Below are 18,326 nucleotides of genomic sequence, written 5' to 3' on the forward strand. Positions count from 1 at the left end.
GCTCCATTCAAATCCTCTAGATCTCATTTTCTCACCCAAAGTTTTTTTAAAAAAAGCCCCAGACGTCTTTGTATACGTCTTTGGCAAACCTTGTACCTTAGTTTTACTAGCAATCAAAATCAACCAAAAATGAGAGAGTGCATCTCAATCCACATCGGTCAGGCCGGTATCCAAGTGGGTAATGCCTGCTGGGAACTCTACTGCCTTGAACATGGCATTCAGGTAACCCTTTTGCTTCAACAACAACAACAAAAATAAAAAAAATTAGGCCTTTGTTGTTTTCTATTGGGGTAGTACTAATTTTCATTGTTGTTCTTTCTCTAATTTTTCAGCCTGATGGACAAATGCCTGGCGACAAAACAGTAGGAGGCGGAGATGATGCCTTCAACACCTTTTTCAGTGAGACCGGCGCCGGGAAACACGTCCCTCGTGCCGTGTTCTTGGATCTGGAGCCCACTGTCATCGATGAGGTCAGGACCGGGACATACCGCCAGCTTTTCCACCCCGAACAACTCATCAGCGGCAAGGAAGACGCTGCTAACAACTTTGCTAGAGGCCATTACACAAGTAAGCAAAAAAATCCGAAAATATATAGTTAATGTATGTTTATTTTATGAAGAAATTGAGGTATATTGGGGGTTTTTTGTTTTGGCAGTTGGGAAAGAGATTGTGGATCTGTGCCTTGATAGGATCAGGAAGCTAGCTGATAACTGCACTGGGCTTCAGGGGTTTTTGGTTTTCCACGCTGTTGGTGGAGGAACAGGTTCTGGGTTGGGGTCTCTGCTTCTTGAGAGGCTGTCTGTGGACTATGGAAAGAAATCAAAGCTGGGTTTCACTGTCTACCCGTCCCCTCAAGTTTCAACCTCTGTTGTGGAACCTTATAACAGTGTTCTGTCCACTCACTCACTCCTGGAGCACACTGATGTCTCGGTGCTACTCGACAATGAAGCCATTTATGATATTTGCCGCAGATCATTGGACATTGAGAGACCCACTTACACCAATCTCAATAGGCTTATTTCTCAGGTATAATTCAAAAAAAAAAAAAAATGCATCATTGGCTGTATGTCACATTCCTAAAAAAAAAAGTAGATTGTCGTTAAAGGAGTGATTTTTATGAATGTAGTTTAGATTTGATATGAAAATACATCATTGAACTTGTGCGTTTTGAAAAATAGTGTAATTTTAACCAACATAGTTTATTGTTGTATAAAATTTGTGAAATTTGCATGGGCTTATTTGACAGGTATAGAAAAAAAATTATCTTACATCATTGGCTACATGTTACATTTGTTCGCATTAGTACTTAGTGTCCCTTTGGGTTGAAACGTGCATTCTGGGGGTAAAAGGTCTGATTTTGATGAACGTAGTTTAGCATTTGGTATGAGTGTGATCGTTAGTGTTATTATTGGGAAATTTTGCAGTATGAAAACATTTTTCTTTTAAAAAATAGAAATTTTGAAAAAGCATCCTATGATGAGCTGAGAATTGAAATCGCGGGCCTAATGGTCTCCAAGTTTCTCCAAGTTATACATTGCCGATTATAAATTGTGGTTTGTATGCAATGCAGGTGATTTCTTCATTGACTGCATCTTTGCGTTTTGATGGTGCATTGAATGTGGATGTGACAGAGTTTCAGACCAATTTGGTCCCATATCCAAGGATTCACTTTATGCTTTCATCATATGCACCAGTTATCTCAGCTGAGAAGGCTTACCACGAGCAGCTTTCTGTGTCTGAAATCACCAACAGTGCATTTGAGCCCTCGTCCATGATGGCTAAATGTGACCCTCGACATGGAAAATACATGGCTTGTTGTTTGATGTACAGAGGTGATGTGGTCCCCAAGGATGTGAATGCAGCTGTGGCCACCATCAAGACCAAGAGGACTATTCAGTTTGTTGATTGGTGCCCAACTGGGTTCAAGTGCGGTATCAATTACCAGCCTCCAACTGTGGTTCCTGGTGGTGACTTGGCTAAGGTTCAAAGGGCTGTTTGTATGATCTCCAACTCAACTAGTGTGGCTGAGGTGTTCTCAAGGATTGATCATAAGTTTGATTTGATGTACGCGAAGAGGGCCTTCGTGCATTGGTATGTTGGTGAGGGTATGGAGGAAGGAGAGTTTTCAGAGGCTAGAGAAGATTTGGCTGCATTGGAGAAGGATTATGAGGAAGTTGGGGCTGAGTCTGCTGAAGGAGAAGATGATGAAGGTGATGAGTATTAGGTTGTGGGCAGTGTTGGTGTAGTGTTCTGCCAATGGACTCATTGGTCTGAATTTAGTCTTAAGTGTCTGTAGTGCCTTATGTTTTAAAGTTTCTTTAGATGTATTTTGATGTTGGTTTAATGGAATTGAAACTATCTTTGCTCAAGTAACACATTTTATATAACAACTGCCAAAGTAATTGAGACACGACCAAATCAATTAAATTAGCTAGCTCAATGGGGGAAAAATATCATTAGCTTCCCTTTCTACAAATGCTACTAGAGACGTAGTTTTGGTCCGGTCATCTCTAGCAGCAGACCAGTTTTGAGTGGGATAGAAACTCAATTTTTGAGGAAGAATTTTTAAAGTATATAAGAATAAGCCAAATGAAATGTCGTGATGAGATGAGGGGGGGTGCATTATGAACAAAAAAATAACACTTGTGTTGATTTGTTTAATAAAATGTCAGTACTTTCCAATGTAAATTAGATTGCCATGTTCTTTCACATGCCATCATATATTGTAAGTTTATGATCATCACGCATAAGGGTGTATTGAGGGAACCACGCTGACTAACACAAACCCCCCAAGTCTCCCCGTGCCAAACATACACGGATAGATGGCCAAAGAATATCTCTGTCGATATGTTTCCCCAACAGATTGCAGGTTGGGGATAAAAGGTGGTTGATTTTTTTAATATCCCTTTCTTGAAACATCTGAGATGGTAAATTTATGCGGTTTAAATTTTTAATGGCTTCATTTTCTCACCTTATAATTTTTAAAGAATTGAGAGAGGATATGTGAGTTCACTCCAAGGGTGAATTGGTTATCCGAAGAAGATATGGAATTTTGGTGAATTGGTTTGTCCCAGTGGTGATTTAAACCAGGAAATGATAGTGAGAGGATGTTTGATTCCTGAACACAATGAAATTACTGGTTCCTTCTTGATGAAATTCTGATCAATTGATGAAAGAACTGGTTCTATTGAGAAGCTTTCGTCCAGAAAAATCGTTTGGTTTTAACCAAATATTCCACCTTTTTCTATTGCTTACAAAATATTCCACTTTTTATTATCGCAGTGGAATATTTTCCAAAAGATCTGCATTATAATTTGAGTATATGTTCGTACTTGCCAATTTAATTTAGATAGATTACCATGTTCTTCACATGCCATTATGACAGAAACCAACGCATATTGTCACTTACTCCAAACTCTAACAACGTAGTAAAACGAATACGAGGATGCAATTAACAGCTTAAGAAACATAAGAAACTAAAAGGCCCACATAATTGAGGGGCCATTTGGTCTAGCAGATATAGGACAAATGGATTCCAAAGCACCAACCAAGAATATCTTTTATTGATATGTTTCCCAAGCAGAATACTCACTCCATTCCTTTTCCCATTCTTAGCAACAGTCTTGCACTCTTGCTCCATAATATAGAGTCTATTTAGCCTCCTGCCTTTTCATCGATCCCAACTCACCTTCTCACACACACAACACAAGCTCACCTTTAAGATCTAACAATGTCTAGCAGAAGATTAGATTCTACAATTGCAACAGAAGATGAGGTTAAAGATCTCATTCTAGAACTTCAAGCACTGTTATCCACTGAGGTGGACAGGAGCAGGACAACAAAGGTAGGAAAACTCACATTGTGTATAAGCATACATAATAAGATATGTTATATTGGTATTGCTCAGCCCCATTTTTTTCTTTTTGGTTAAGTGTTGTTATTGCTTAACTTGGTTTGTCTTGCAAACTTTGTTATCATTGTCCAGGTTCTGGAAGAGATTTGCAATCATATAAAGAGGCTGCAGAAAGAGGTCGACAACCTGAGCAAGAAAATATGTGGACCACTTGGGCCTCCAGACACTAGTAGAAATGTTGATTTTGCTGAAGTCCTCAAGCTGGTGATGGAATTGTAGGCACAGTATTTCTACTATTGTATGTACCTAACTTTTATATCAGTTATCACCATGTATATCTTCTTTCTGCCTTAATGTGTTTTCAATATGCCTAGATTTACTCATGCTGGCTGATGTATATCCCAACAATAAGCAGAAAGGAGATTAAATTCAATAAGGATTTGATATAAATACCCAGTTCACACCTCCAATAATAATGTGTCACATCAACTTTTTCAAAGTAAAATTAAAAGAGATGAGATCTCAACACATAACACAGGCATTTACCATTATTAAAATTACATTATGTAGTGTTACGTCAAACCCGTGATTTTGTCTTTGGTCTCACTTTTTTCCCCCTAGTTTCTTCGAAACTTTGGTCGTCATCTTCTTTTTATCATCATGTGTAGATAAGTTAGGAAATCAGAAAAAGCATGTGTAAATAAGTTTCACTTATCTTGACCGATTGAGATTCGTGCAGATTTCAAATCTAGCATTTTCTCTTAGTCGTTTGATCTAGGGTTTTGATGGATATTAAGTATATATAAATACAAACCTTAAAGCACGTTTTTACACATTCAAGAGGGGAGTGTTATGTACACAGATTTGGAGATTTTCCATACCCTTTTGGAACTATAGTTGGGAGACCTTGTGCAAACAATAGAACCAGTTATAAAGCAAAGTTGTTACATTTAATCAACTATAGTTGCTGATCTAAATCTTTGAGTGAAGATCTCAAAGTCACAAACTAGAGAGTTTGTCCAAATCTTTGAATGGAGATCTCAGAGTCACAAACAAAGGGAGTTTGTGTGCAATAGTTTCACAATAGAAGAGTTCATGGATTTGGAGTTACGTGTGGTCATGAGGTATTTGTAGATTTAGGGTGAAGTTTATTGTATAAACTTCAATTCTATTAGTGAAATGTTGCTTTGAGGATTGTTTAGGTTAAATCCTCTTTAGGTTTTTTACTTTGAAACCACAATTTTAAAAGTTTTCTTGGGTCATCATTCTTGGTATACATGTGATTTGTGAATGTTTGATATTTGTTTAAATCAGATCTATTGCATAATTAATTTAATTAATTATTTGTTTAAAAGTTGATTAAATCTGAGACAACTAGTGTCTAAAACCCTAACACAACTCATTTAAGACAATTTGTTTTTGACCGAACTTGATCTTGGCCAAACTTGATTGATTCAAACTCTAACTTAATTGAACCAACTTGTGCCAAAATTGAGTTGAGCTTGTTTTCTATGGTTGTCACAGTTGCTGGGGTAGGGAGTTGGATGGACAATGTGTATGTGTGTATGTGTGTGTGTGTCTGAGAGAGAGAGAGGGAGAGAGAGAAATTTCTCAATGGACTTTGAATTCTCAATCAACAATGGCATCTTTGGTGGTGTCTTCAGTAAAACCAATGACTTCCCTCAGATCCAATGGTGTCTACGACGGCATCTCACATTGGTGGTGGGATTTTTAATTTTTTTATGATAAATTTAATTTTCTAATTATATTAGTTGAATATGATAACAATGAGAATAAGTGGACTTTGAATTCTCAATCAACAATGGCATCTTTGGTAGTGTCTTCAGTAAAACCAATGACTTCCCTCATATCCAGTGGTGTCTATGACGACATCTCACATTGGTGGTGGGATTTTTATTTTTTATTTTTTGTGATAAATTTAATTTTCTAATTATATTAGTTGAATATGGTAACAATGAGAATGAGGTCTAGGTATGATTCTTTGTAGTAACTCCTATTTCTCTATTTATAAAAATATGATGTGTCACATTGGTATAGGATGGTGTAAATAGTTGCATTTGCATCAAATCATTATTAAATTTAATCTCTTCTCTAATCATATTAGCTAATAGAGTTTAAGGGGAGTGATTGTTTATTTATTGTATATCAATTTTTCTACGACCACAACTTTTGTCAAAACTCTAAAGTGGTTGATTTTAAAGGGTAGACAATAATTTATACATAGTCCCTCTACTTATTCTCCACTATTCACAGTCAACTACATCAAATTTGTGGCGAAAGTAATGCAACAAAAGTTGTATTTCAAAATTTTTCTCATAATTTATGTAGGGTAGATAGATTTATTGATGCAATTTCCATTAATATAAGGACATCATATGAAACTCTAAGAGTCTTGTAAGTCAATTAGCACATCTAGTTTATCTAACAAAGACGTATAGGGTTCAAATTCCCACTTTCCTATTATAACTATTGAATTTATAAAAGCAAAAAAAAAAAAAAAAAAAGTCATCATATTATATTTATATGAATCCTTTAATAAAAGTGTTAGAAATGACTCATAGTAACTCAACACCTTTTTTTTTATTTTTTTATTATTTTTTTTTTAATTTCTAATATCATTACCTTTTCCAATAATGTATAAAACCTTTAATAAAATGTAAGAAATAAATCGTGGCCATAAAACGTAAGACAAAAATTGCACTAGGAAAGATTCTTCGCAACGTGTCCTAACTTAGATTGCAAGCTACGCAGCAAGTCCGCTATATAGAGCTGGACTTAGAGTCATCCGACATCGATGGAATTTGAAAGATGTTCATTCAATTGAATTATGAGGAAGATTTTTAGAGAAATTTCCAAGATGTTCACTTCAAGTTTAATTTCTGCACTTCAATAGGATTCAAAAGGATAATACTTCGGGAGAAACACGTTATTGTTAATTCAAAGTTTGAAAAAATAAAAAAAATGCTAGTGCCACAGGGGCACAACTCGCCCACACCAAGTGACAAATTAGGAGTAGTAGAAAAAAATTAGTGGGTTCACAACTTCACCATTCACAACTTGTCATATGAGTGAGTTGTGACAAAAATTGTATTATTTGTTATGATCCTTTTCAAAAATGTTATCCTAGTTATTTGACACCATTTGTTCGAGTTAATATCTCAAGAGAGGGCATAGGTTCAAGCTATGGGATAGCAGGCTAGCAAAATTTGTAGTAATGTAAGTATTTCTAACTATCTCAAAAAGAAAAAAATTAGTACATTTTTAAAATGTGGTCAACATCAATTATGAATATGTACGTTTCTGAAATAGTGAATGTAAAGTAGATATTTTTTCCAAAAAAAAATATCGGATATTTTACTAATGAGTCAATTCTGTATTTCATTCTTTTTTTCAAAGAATGCGGCCAATTTTTATCACTTTTGAGAGAAAGTACAATTATTATTACTGCACTTTGCATGGTAATAATAATATTAAAGTAAACTAATAATTTTCCCTTTAATTATTATAAGGCTTTCTTTCTTGAGTCTTGAATGATGCATATAACAATCAACCAGTTGGCCTTGTATCGCATATATCAATCAATCAAAGAAATTACACCATTTTCTGATTTCACTTATCTACTGAGCTCACACGGAACAAGTGCGAGAAATAAACCGTGGGCCAGGATTACAAAGGGAACGTGTAAGAAATTTTCGAGGAAAGATCATGCGGGTAGATCTCAAGTAGACTTCTGAGCTAGATCTTCAGGATTCAAAGAGAATGATTTCGTGAAAACCACGTTGGTATTTATTCAAAGTCAAGAAGAGTAGCGACTTTCAGTCTTCGAAAAGTTTGCATTTCAATTAATAAAGCGTGTTAGAGTGATGCATATATATAAGAACAAACCATTTGCCATGGGCATTGCACTCATCAATCAATCATACACTTTATTTAAACATGGCTCCCTCTGTCTCCATTTCCATTCTGGTATTAGCATTATGGGTTCTTTGCATATTCACGCACTCCGCAACTATGGTTGTTTCAGCTAACTCATCAGCGCTAGAACTAGAAGCCAAGGCTCTGCTGGAGAGTGGGTGGTGGTCCTGGTGGAGTAACTACACCAATGGTTCCTCCTTAAGTCATTGCGCGTGGCGTGGAATTAAATGCAAAGATGGCGGAAGCGTCATAGAGATTGACATGGAAGAGGTCTATCTGGGAGATAAGTTTCGAAAATTCAACTTCTCATCCTTCCCAAATTTACAAGTTCTTTATCTTTATAATACTGGACTCCAAGGAAGCATCCCGCCAGAGATTGGTACTCTTTCTAAACTCACCTCTCTTTCTCTATCCATGAATAATCTCACGGGTAATTTGCCTCTTTCACTTACAAACCTCACTCAATTAGAGGCGTGTTCCATTCAGTATAATCTATTCAGTGGGTCCATCCCCGACGAATTGGGAAATTTAAAGAATCTTCGATATTTGAGTGCAAGTAATAACCAACTCACTGGTCAGTTTCCTCTTTCGCTTGCCAACCTCACTCAGTTAGAGACATTTGACATTTCTTCTAACCTAATTAGTGGGTCCATTCCTAAAGAATCTTTATAGTTTAGATTTGAGTAATAACACACTCACCGGGCCAATCCCTTCAACTCTTAGCCTTCTAACCGGTCTTTCTTATTTGGATCTGTCTTCTAATGAAATCAGCGGTTCTATAGCTTCAGAAATTAGATTTCTAAAGCACCTAGAATACTTGGACCTACAGCAAAACAAGCTCACTGGTCCACTCCCTTCATTTCTATGGCATCTAACCAATTTGACCTATTTGTCTCTTAATTCGAACCAAATCAATGGTTCCATTACCGCAGAAATCGGCAACATGAAGAATCTGGAAGAGTTGTACCTCAATTATAATGACATTGCTGGTCAAATCCCTATCACAATTGGTCATTTAATTAAATTGAGAAATTTGTCCCTTGCTTGGAACCAAATTAGTGGCTCCATCCCTGCAGAAATAGCTAATTGCATTTTGTTGCAAAACTTAACTCTAAGCCACAACTACTTAACAGGAACCATTCCCTTTAACATGAGTAACCTTTATTTGTTAGTATATTTAGATCTCAGCTATAATAACCTTAGTGGTTTCATTCCCCGAACTATCAGTCATTTAACTGATTTGGAAACTCTGTCCCTCAATTGGAATCAAATCAGTGACTCCATCCCCATAGAAATAGCAGATTGCAGGAGCTTGAAACACTTGTCATTAAGCCACAACTATTTAACTGGAAACATTCCCTTTCTCATTGGTTATCTTCATTTCTTAAATGCTGTTGACCTAAGTCATAACAATATCAGCGGAGATATTCCATTTGAACTTGGATCACCACCTTTAGAGCTCTTGGATCTTAGCTACAATAATCTGACTGGAAACATTCCCATGTTTTCTATTTCCATAAAAGAAATAAACCTTTCATACAATTCATTGCAAGGTCAAATCCCAAATGGCTACTTAAATTGTACACCTTACACATTTATCGGCAACAAAGATTTATGTGGCGACATCCAAGGTTTCCGTCCCTGCTTTCGAAATTCTCCAAATAGTTTCTCAAAAATTGTCCACCAGATAAAAATTGTTGTTCCCCTCAGCTTTTTCCTTGTGTTTTTACTTCTTGGGTTTATTTTCCTCTCTCGACGTGGGGATAAGAAAACTAAATCGGATTCAAGTGAGCCAAAGAATGGAGACTTATTTTCAATATGGAATTATGATGGAAAAATTGCATATGAAGACATCATCGAAGCAACAAAGGACTTTGACATTAGCTACTGCATCGGGACAGGCGGTTATGGTAGTGTTTACAAAGTATAACTGTCTAGTGGTAAAGTAGTTGCCATAAAGAAACTTCATCGCTTGGAGGCTGAGAACCCAACATTTGACAAGAGTTTCAAAAATGAGGTCAAAATGTTGACAGAAATCCGACATCGAAATATTGTTAAACTTCTTGGCTATTGTTTGCATAATCGATGCATGTTTTTAATATATGAGTATATGGAAAGGGGAAGCTTGTTTTCTGTCCTAAGCAACAATGTTGAGGCTATGGAATTCGATTGGATGAAGAGGATGAACGTCATCAAAAGTACAGCACATGCCTTATGTTACATGCATCATGAATGTGTTCCGGCAATTGTTCATCGAGATATAACCAGCAACAATATACTATTGAACTCTGAATTGGAGGGTTTTGTCTCTGATTTTGGCATGGCTAAATTTCTTGATCCTGATTCCTCCAATCAAACTTTAGTTGCTGGGACTTATGGTTATCTTGCTCCAGGTAAATTAATATTCTTTTTGTCATACTCCCAACTATTATTTTAAAAGGTTTGCCACATGTGGAGCTTTCTACATTTTATGCAACTTAGCATACTTTATTGTTTGTTATCTGATAGGACCATGCATGCATAATAGAAAATATCACTTTCACAACAGAAATTTTATATACTAGCAAGTTGTCCAATGTCTTCATAAAATAAGTATATAGAAATAAAAGTAAAACATTAAGATTAAAGGTAAATGAAAGACATTACATCTTTTCATACTTTTCATTTTTTTCTTCTTCTCATGTATGCAGAATTGGCCTATACTATGGTGGTGACTGAAAAATGTGATGTTTATAACTTTGGAGTGGTGGCATTAGAAATATTAATGGGAAGACATCCAGGCGAGCTCATGACATCGTTATCATCATCTCAAAGTGTGATGTTAAATGATATATTAGACCAACGTCTCCCACCTCCAAACCGTTTGGTTGCAAAGGATGTTTTTCTTGTTGCTGCAATTTCATTTGCTTGCTTACACACTAAACCAAAGTCTAGGCCGACAATGAAATGGGTGTCCCAAGAATTTCTCTCTCACAAGAAACCAGTAACAAACCCCTTACACTCAGTTTCACTGTGGCAGCTGAGGAACCAAGAAAATTATATAATCGGAGAGAGTGAAACTCAATAAGGAATGGAGAGGGTGAAACTCGATAAGGAAGTGCTTGTTTTTTCAGTTGAGAACCATATTGTTTGACGAACTTCTATGGCTAAAAATGTTGTGTTACAATAACAATACCTTAAGAATCTTGTGCAAGTTGTATGTGTTGTTCTTTATGATTTGTAACTGGTATTTTGCAACAAAAAATTTATGTCTTTTCCGCTTTTCTAATGCCACACATCTAGAATTCCCATAACCAATTGCGGAAGTTACGAAGGTTGATTTATATGCTTGATGCTTGACACTAGTTCAAGTCATTCCATAAGATTCAGTAATAATAAAGACAAATCTCAATAAGTAAAAACAAGTACTAACAAAACCTCCCTTGCTATCTACTCCCAAGCCACACAATCCTCTCTCTCGTCCCTTCCTCAATAAATGCTTAAGGGAAAATTCTTACTATCTCATGCAATAAAGTCTTTCATCAAAGTTTTTGTGTAATTAGGAATGAGATAGACCATAGGGCATTTGTTAATAGATCAATTAAAAAAAGACAAAACTTAGGTACAATATTTTAGGTGCTGTTCTTTAAGTTTCCTACTTAATATTGAGCCATATGGTTACTTAACTAAAAAATACACTTCAATCCTATGTGAAAAAATTCATATAACAGAATCTTAAAAAGAGAACTTAAGGTACAAAACATAGGACATTTGTTAATATATCATTTTAAGAAAGGACAAAATTTAATTACAATAACTTAGGTGCTGTTCTTTAATTTCCCCACTTAAGATTAGGTCATGTCGCTAATTAATTAAAAAATACACTTCAATCCCATGAGGAAAAATCTACATGACAGAATTTTAAGAGAGGAACTTAAAGAATAGCAACTAAACAGTATACCTAAGTCTTGTCATTTTAGAAAAGTTTTAATACCCATTTTTATGGAAAATATAAAAAGCTATAAAAAAAAGTTAATTATCTTTTTCTTTTACCATAAATAATTACATTTTTAAAAATATTTCCAAAACCAATGCCCTTAAAACTTCCGTTAACTTTTCCCTTGAATTTATATCTCCTCATGGTGGCAGGCAATAATTCCAAATCTCAAATGCGACTACCTTCCTGGAACACAAAATTAGACAATAACGCAAATCAAGCCCCATGGCAGAGACACCACTCCACCAAAATAAGCATGTCCTATTAGATAAAGGAAGAGAGAGAGAGAGAGAGCGAGAGAGAGAGAGAGCATGTCCCAAAACCAAGATACAAGGAACTACCTGCTTGGAATAGCTTCTAAAATTAGAAAAGAATACAAACTTCAATTCCTTCTACCATACAAATTTCTCGTTTTCTATCAACTACAAGAACAAATATTTAAGCCCAACCTAGAGCATACCAAAAACCTATGATCACACCTTCACTCCATAAACTCAACTCTTAATATCAACATGAAAGAATCTCCACTAAGCAAGAAGAATCCCATCAGTGAAATCTCACGCAACATCCATGTAATTTGCATTAGCAGAACTCAAGCTTCCATTTTGCCACTGTTGCCAACAAAATTTGTTGAAAGTGGACGATAGTCATGTTCAGTGTAAGACCACAAACAGTCAGTTAACCTAATTTTCGTTTAAGAATACAGGTATACCCAGTCGGGTCTGCTCTCAATCACAATCAGTGTAAGATCACAAAGAATTAACCACATCGCTTATACCTCAGATTTTAAGGAATGCCTAACACATACTAGATCATCCAATTTATTGCCATCCATTTTGTACAAGGAGACACCTTGCATTTGCATGTAGTGATCTTGTGCTTCCTTCCTAAGACTTTTAAAAGGCATGACTTCCCATTTACTGTAATTTGAGTACTTCCTGACATCGCTCATGTCTGGAGATCCTGAGATGGGTCCATTGCTGTCAGGCTCAACATTGCCCCACACCTTACAACTACCAAACTGGCCCAAATCACCCACCTGACTACCTTGACTCTTCTTTAAGCGCAAAGCTGCAGCGTGAGCTCTGCTAATCATATCTCGACTAGGTACATCTGACCAGTCTTGCTTCCTCTTGGATCTCATGGGAGAATGGATTCTAATAACCTGACAGACATGAACCCTAGTCATTCGGAGAGAATAATTGGTGCATACGGGCCTGAGGTAATAAGAGTGTATGATAGCTTCTCGGGGGGGGGGGGGGGGGGGGGGAAGAGTAAAATGGAGAGAGAAAATATCCTTACACCAAGGCATTCTAGAAGCTGATAGTATGCTCTCCCTTGAAGTGGATTGTGCCCCTTCCTAGGTGTAGAGAAGTATCGCGTCCTATCATAAAGATCATGACATATATGAGCTAGAATGCAAAGATAGCAACATAGAGTATAACATGTAAATAAGGAAACCTGAATTTAATGATATCCTGATACAAGTCAAAAATATATATCCAGCCAGCATACAAGGCAATGGCAAATAACAATTAATTGAGATACAGATGCAAATAACAAGGACATCAGCAGGTTATCAATTGATGGAAAGTAAAATAATATAAGCAAGAAAATCAGAGCTAACCATTCAGTATAACCAGGATCAACAGTGAAACCATATATGTCAACAATGTCGCACATGGAGAGTGCTAGTTCTATAGATTTCATTCCAGTTCCTTTGGCACCTCGACGCAGCACAATTCCTTGGAAAAGATAAACCGGATTTGGAATACTCTGCAACAAAAACAATCCAAAATGTCAAAATGATCACTATGTCTTTTAAGGAGGCCTCAATTAGTGGTTCTGCATGTAACAAGTGTCCAACCACACTACAACAAGAACATTTTACTAAAGCACTAAATGATAAAGGACGTTTACAGAAACAACTAATATTTATCATCACAGAAGCGAGGTACGTGGCAAACTGAAAGAATGATCTAGCACACGGATAGAAGCACGAGTTACACAAATTACATAACTCAGAAAAGCATCTCAATCACTCATTCATCTGATCATGATGCATGTCCTCTTTCTTCAGGTATGTGACCATTAAGGCCAGCATTAGATCTTGTTAGCTTATATGTACAGTCTTCCCACTTAACTATCTACTCAGCAATGAGGAATGCAATAGCGTTCTGAGACAAGATTTTCACCTTAATCATAGCATTGAAGTCTCTATGTGTCACACTTTTAATTATAAGCACCTCGTCAACTGCAAGAGAAAAGAATTGTGAGTCATTAAACTATCTAGATCCTGCACCAACAGACATTTATGACTTTACTAAAAAGGGCACCAAAATCAGAGGCATCCTAAATGGTAGTCAATAACAAAGGAACTATGGAAGACTAATCATATAGTTTATCACTCCTTTTTTTTTTTTTTTAATTATTATTATGGATTAAGGCTTGTTGTTGATGTAATCTAAAACTTATGTTCAACCTGTACCATCATTCTTAGAGATAATAGTGAATTTTCAATAGTCAGTGCTAGAATTCAAGTTGTGTGTTTCCATTGAAAAGATTGAGCACTATAAAAATGGTTTTCTGTAAAATTTGGACGAGACTAAGAATCTTATAACAGTAAAAAATCTCATAAAGCATCAATAACTGGTTAGGAAAAAACAACAATAAACAGAAGAACAAGAAACACTACCATAACACAATTGAAATGCAAGTGCAGCATAACTCTTGTTTCTAAAATATGATAAAATAAGAGAGAAGAGAAAAATGCACTAAATAAGAATTCTAAGAACCCAAATTAATAAAACAAAATATATAGAACAACTTACCAGACCCATTTAGAATGGTGACCATGTTACGAGCAGCACCCCTCACCACAAGTCGGAAATCCCTCTTCAGGCCAACATACTTGGCATATTTCTATAATATATCAAAAGACAAAATGAATAATTTCACAAAAGAACTTGAGTATGTCTATCACCCATATTACACTAAAAAACTCTTGTTTTTTTTTTTTTGGTTGACATCTAATATGGAAAGGAGGAAATATCATAATTGGAGTGCCTGGTGACCAGACATACCTATGAAAGTAAGTGTGAATAATAGATACTATGTAGAGGAAAATGCACGTTGGAAAGAACCAAGCAAATTATCTAAACAAACGATCAATTTCATTCACAAAAGGAGTATATGTGCATGTATAGCTAACAGAGACTCAACGGCCATCAAATAACTGCATATTAAGAAATGACAAGAATTCATTGATGATAAGGAAAATATTTTTCACCTCATTAACAGGAGCCTCATTGTCTCGTATAACAGCATCATGACCATCAATCTCTTTCCCAAACATCGTCTTTAAGAGATCTCCTGAGTTTCCAACAACTGCACATCTGCGGAACTGCCGGGGATGAAAAGGGGGTTTCGCTGGTAAAATCAAATTCAGGTGTTCTTCACAAAGAGTCCGGTTATGGCATTTTTTTGCTCCCCTGCAACCAAGGAAACAAAGGTATAAAGAGACTTCCTTGATGACAAACCAAAATGACATGTATAAAACCACAAGGCATGACTGTGTAGAACCATACAATTGTGCTATCCTTTTTGCTGCATATTCTAGCCACCCATCAGGTCGAGCATCCAAATATTCTCTTGTCAACACAGTAGTCATGTTACGATACTGCATCCTAAAATTGCTTAGTACCTATACTCTCCTCAAAAAATAATTACCCAAATGGAAAAAGGAATAACATCTGACCTGTTCCCATAATAGAATTGCCTCACAAACATCATATGTGTACTCCAAGGGTTCATATATTTTAAATTGTTCATTGTACTGCAATTATTATAACTAAAACTATCAGCACTCAGCAGCTTATAACAAAATGCATCATAGAGACTGAGAGTGGGGGAGAGTAGAAGAAACATACCCAGGTGCTGTTAGTGCCTTCAGGGAACTTAAGAATCAATTTGCAGTGGTCAATTATATGTGCAGTGAGTCCAAGCCCCCTGTTTGCCTACACCCAATTTCAAGCTGAATACAAAACTGGCATGCTAGCAAATACAACAAATAATTATACAAGAGGAAGCCAAAAAAAAAAAAAAAAAAAACGAATGAGCAAAGTACAACAACAACCCTTAGACCCAAATTTTGTTGGGGTTGGCTATGGATCATCAACAGATTCATTAATATTTATTCTTTTCCTTCATTCTACTCTATCTAAAGTCATACTCATTGTCACTTCCTTGATTTACATGTCTTTTATTATTTCTACTGATGTTATTTTTGCTCTTCCTTTACCTTTTTTTATTTTATTTTTTATTCCTTCAACTTGGATCAACTCGTTCTTTCTTACCATACCAGTGCATTAATTGCTATACTCTAAACATAACTAAACTATCTCAAGAGACTCTTCCTCATCTTTCCATCAACATGAGCTACCACTATCTTTAAACGAATTTTCTCATTTCGAACCCTATCTTTCTAATGAGCAAAGTACACTCAGCTGATAAATCAGTCTCACATGTCGAAACATATCAAGTTTAGAACAGTGGTAAATTAAAACTGAACCAACCCAATTAAACCCAAAACAAATTACCTTTGCTAATACTAATTGAACATCTATAATTCAATCCCAAAAACAAAAGCACTACAGAAGTAGAAAGGCCAATTATCATAAAAAACAGATTGGATTGGAGCATGTATATAATCAAAGCTAGAGAACCCAGAAAGGAGTTAATGTAAAAATGGTAAATTTAGCGAGAAATGTGGGAAGAAATTAATGCTAACCACGCATTGCTGAACACTGGACTGAAATTCTGACAAAACCCGAACTTCTTCTCTGTTGAGATCTGATTTATTCTGATTACCTGAAGAAACACATTCCAAATTTGGAATAAGAAAGAATGGGAAATTGGGTGTGAGTGTAAAAGTTAACAAATTTCAAAGAAAGAAAGGAAAAACCTGTGAAGAAAGAGGATTGGATAGCGAAAACGAAGAGAGAGAAGAGAACGGCAGAGCAGACCAGATGGAGAAGCAAAGGTCGTTTGTTGTTGTTCGAAGATGTCTTGTGAGATCTCATGATCGAGAGAGCAGAGAGAAGAACACTTTTCACAATTATACAAAACACGCATAGACACACTCTCTCTCTCAGAGTATTGTGCAGATCGGTTTAGTAATTTAGTTTTAGCTTTTTATAATGGGTTGGGCTGAACAAAAAAAGTCATTTTGTGGACTACTTGGACTAATGTTGATTTTGGTGAAATCCTAAAATCTAGTCATGAAATTCTAGGGACATTATTTTGGGCTATTATACCTAAACTGTTTTGCTTTCAGTTGTCACCATGTATATCTTCTCTCTACTTTATTTTGTTTTCCACTATGTCTAGATTTGCTCAAATCTATTAAGATCATGACACGTGATAAAATGTGACAAAATGGACCTTTATCGTAACTGTAAGGACACAATTCTCTGGCGGCCCAATAAGGATGTTGGACTCGCGTACGAAAGATCCCTCACAATATGATTTGTAGAGAGTGGGCTTGAAAAGCTAGCCGCTGGTCACGGGGCGATGTCCGATCCTGGCTTTATAGGAATTCAGGTAGAAAAAGGAGTTGGGCCTGAACATTTAAGCCCTAAGACGTCGCACCCTATGGGATGGGACTCCTCGGAGTTGATCCGAGGACCATTGAGGCCTTCCCTCGGTTATCCAACGACGGACTTTCTTCAGTGAAGTCCGGTGTTGTTGAGATGTTCTCCCCCATGTGATCTCTCTTTTTCTTGGAGGTCAGATTGGATCCCTTTAGATTTATTTACTTTCTTCTCTTATACTCGTCCGTGTTCATTGTCCTTCGTCCACGTGTAGGATCAATCTTTACAAGACTGATATTTGTCCCATCAGTCTAATCCCAGAATTGTTGGGTATGGTTGATAAGGCTGCAGAGTACGGCTCTGTCATGTGTTGGATCTTATCTGGAAGGGTAGTAAGGGTAACTTTTCCAAGATATTTTGGATCTCCTTACGAATTCGTCCCTATACCAGTTTTACCCCTTAATTCTGATGGGGTTCTGGATCTGCCGAGGACTAAACAGTCCTCGGCTGCCTTCCAAAGTTGTTTTGTGCTCTGTACTGTAGAGCTTGGGCCACAGCTCTCCTCGGACTGGGCCTTCGAATTTTCCAGGAGCAATTGGGCTTGGTCCTTAAATTATTGGGCCCCACAATAGCCCCTCAAAACCCTTCTATCCGACTTCCAGGTTGGAAGGGAGGGTTTTGGCAAACCCGGGCCCTTAATATGGTTTGTTTAGTTCAACCCCGCATTTATGTGGGCGGTTTTCCATCTGTCCAGGAGGTTAGCCGGTTTTCTAGGGATTCCGTTTAATTTGCTCGTGATCCACTCCTGCCGCTTGGCTGTCCCAGACGCGCCCTTAATGAATCCCCTTTACGAGGCTCATTTATGTCCGGCGGCTCATCTAATAAGGTGGGGAAATGGAACAGACGCCTCTTTTTTCTTCAGATTCCTTTGGGAAACTTGAATGCATTTAATACCCTCCGTTCTGCCCTT

General features: G+C 36.7%; 5 protein-coding genes across 5 annotated transcripts; 4 read left to right on the forward strand and 1 right to left on the reverse strand.

Annotated features, from left to right (window-relative positions):
* On the forward strand, positions 1-2,369 carry LOC115976850 (tubulin alpha chain-like). Its single transcript, XM_031098360.1, has 4 exons — positions 1-222; positions 333-567; positions 656-1,026; positions 1,571-2,369. Exons 1-4 carry the CDS (start codon positions 130-132, stop codon positions 2,222-2,224), a joined length of 1,353 nt encoding a protein of 450 aa, XP_030954220.1. The 5' UTR covers positions 1-129; the 3' UTR covers positions 2,225-2,369.
* Positions 2,370-2,469: 100 nt separating this feature from the next.
* On the forward strand, positions 2,470-4,303 carry LOC115976851 (transcription factor ILI5-like). The gene is made up of 2 exons (XM_031098361.1): positions 2,470-3,844; positions 3,986-4,303. The coding sequence occupies exons 1-2, from the start codon at positions 3,731-3,733 to the stop codon at positions 4,130-4,132; spliced, it is 261 nt and encodes an 86-aa protein (XP_030954221.1). The 5' UTR covers positions 2,470-3,730; the 3' UTR covers positions 4,133-4,303.
* Positions 4,304-7,781: 3,478 nt separating this feature from the next.
* LOC115976852 (MDIS1-interacting receptor like kinase 2-like) lies at positions 7,782-11,017 on the forward strand. Its single transcript, XM_031098362.1, has 2 exons — positions 7,782-10,182; positions 10,480-11,017. Exon 1 carries the CDS (start codon positions 8,733-8,735, stop codon positions 9,717-9,719), a length of 987 nt encoding a protein of 328 aa, XP_030954222.1. The 5' UTR covers positions 7,782-8,732; the 3' UTR covers positions 9,720-10,182; positions 10,480-11,017.
* Positions 9,900-10,856, forward strand: LOC115972230 (MDIS1-interacting receptor like kinase 2-like). Its single transcript, XM_031092444.1, has 2 exons — positions 9,900-10,182; positions 10,480-10,856. The coding sequence occupies exons 1-2, from the start codon at positions 9,900-9,902 to the stop codon at positions 10,854-10,856; spliced, it is 660 nt and encodes a 219-aa protein (XP_030948304.1).
* A 1,060-nt stretch (positions 11,018-12,077) lies between the features above and the next one.
* LOC115976853 (sialyltransferase-like protein 1) lies at positions 12,078-16,967 on the reverse strand. Its single transcript, XM_031098364.1, has 11 exons — positions 16,729-16,967; positions 16,555-16,634; positions 15,695-15,781; positions 15,523-15,600; positions 15,353-15,444; positions 15,055-15,256; positions 14,597-14,687; positions 13,961-14,019; positions 13,393-13,541; positions 13,068-13,149; positions 12,078-12,930 (listed from the first exon to the last, which is right to left on the reverse strand). The coding sequence occupies exons 1-11, from the start codon at positions 16,844-16,846 to the stop codon at positions 12,538-12,540; spliced, it is 1,431 nt and encodes a 476-aa protein (XP_030954224.1). The 5' UTR covers positions 16,847-16,967; the 3' UTR covers positions 12,078-12,537.
* Positions 16,968-18,326: the final 1,359 nt, after the last annotated feature.

Source organism: Quercus lobata, chromosome 2, assembly GCF_001633185.2.
Source record: "Quercus lobata isolate SW786 chromosome 2, ValleyOak3.0 Primary Assembly, whole genome shotgun sequence".
In the NCBI taxonomy this organism is placed as follows: Eukaryota; Viridiplantae; Streptophyta; class Magnoliopsida; order Fagales; family Fagaceae; genus Quercus; species Quercus lobata.

Bases quoted from the DNA above. Each gene is read 5' to 3' on its own strand.
- LOC115976853 (XM_031098364.1), bottom strand. From the start codon at position 16,846: ATGAGATCTCACAAGACATCTTCGAACAACAACAAACGACCTTTGCTT. The intron at 16,635-16,728 runs GTTTTTCCTTTC...GTGTTTCTTCAG, and splicing joins CCAATCCTCTTTCTTCACAG to GTAATCAGAATAAATCAGAT. The intron at 14,688-15,054 runs GTGAAAAATATT...GATATATTATAG, and splicing joins ATGAGGCTCCTGTTAATGAG to AAATATGCCAAGTATGTTGG.
- LOC115976850 (XM_031098360.1), top strand. From the start codon at position 130: ATGAGAGAGTGCATCTCAATCCACATCGGTCAGGCCGGTATCCAAGTG. The intron at 568-655 runs GTAAGCAAAAAA...TTGTTTTGGCAG, and splicing joins TGCTAGAGGCCATTACACAA to TTGGGAAAGAGATTGTGGAT. The intron at 1,027-1,570 runs GTATAATTCAAA...TATGCAATGCAG, and splicing joins TCAATAGGCTTATTTCTCAG to GTGATTTCTTCATTGACTGC.
- LOC115976852 (XM_031098362.1), top strand. From the start codon at position 8,733: ATGAAGAATCTGGAAGAGTTGTACCTCAATTATAATGACATTGCTGGT.
- LOC115976851 (XM_031098361.1), top strand. From the start codon at position 3,731: ATGTCTAGCAGAAGATTAGATTCTACAATTGCAACAGAAGATGAGGTT. The intron at 3,845-3,985 runs GTAGGAAAACTC...ATCATTGTCCAG, and splicing joins ACAGGAGCAGGACAACAAAG to GTTCTGGAAGAGATTTGCAA.
- LOC115972230 (XM_031092444.1), top strand. From the start codon at position 9,900: ATGGAAAGGGGAAGCTTGTTTTCTGTCCTAAGCAACAATGTTGAGGCT. The intron at 10,183-10,479 runs GTAAATTAATAT...TCATGTATGCAG, and splicing joins TTATGGTTATCTTGCTCCAG to AATTGGCCTATACTATGGTG.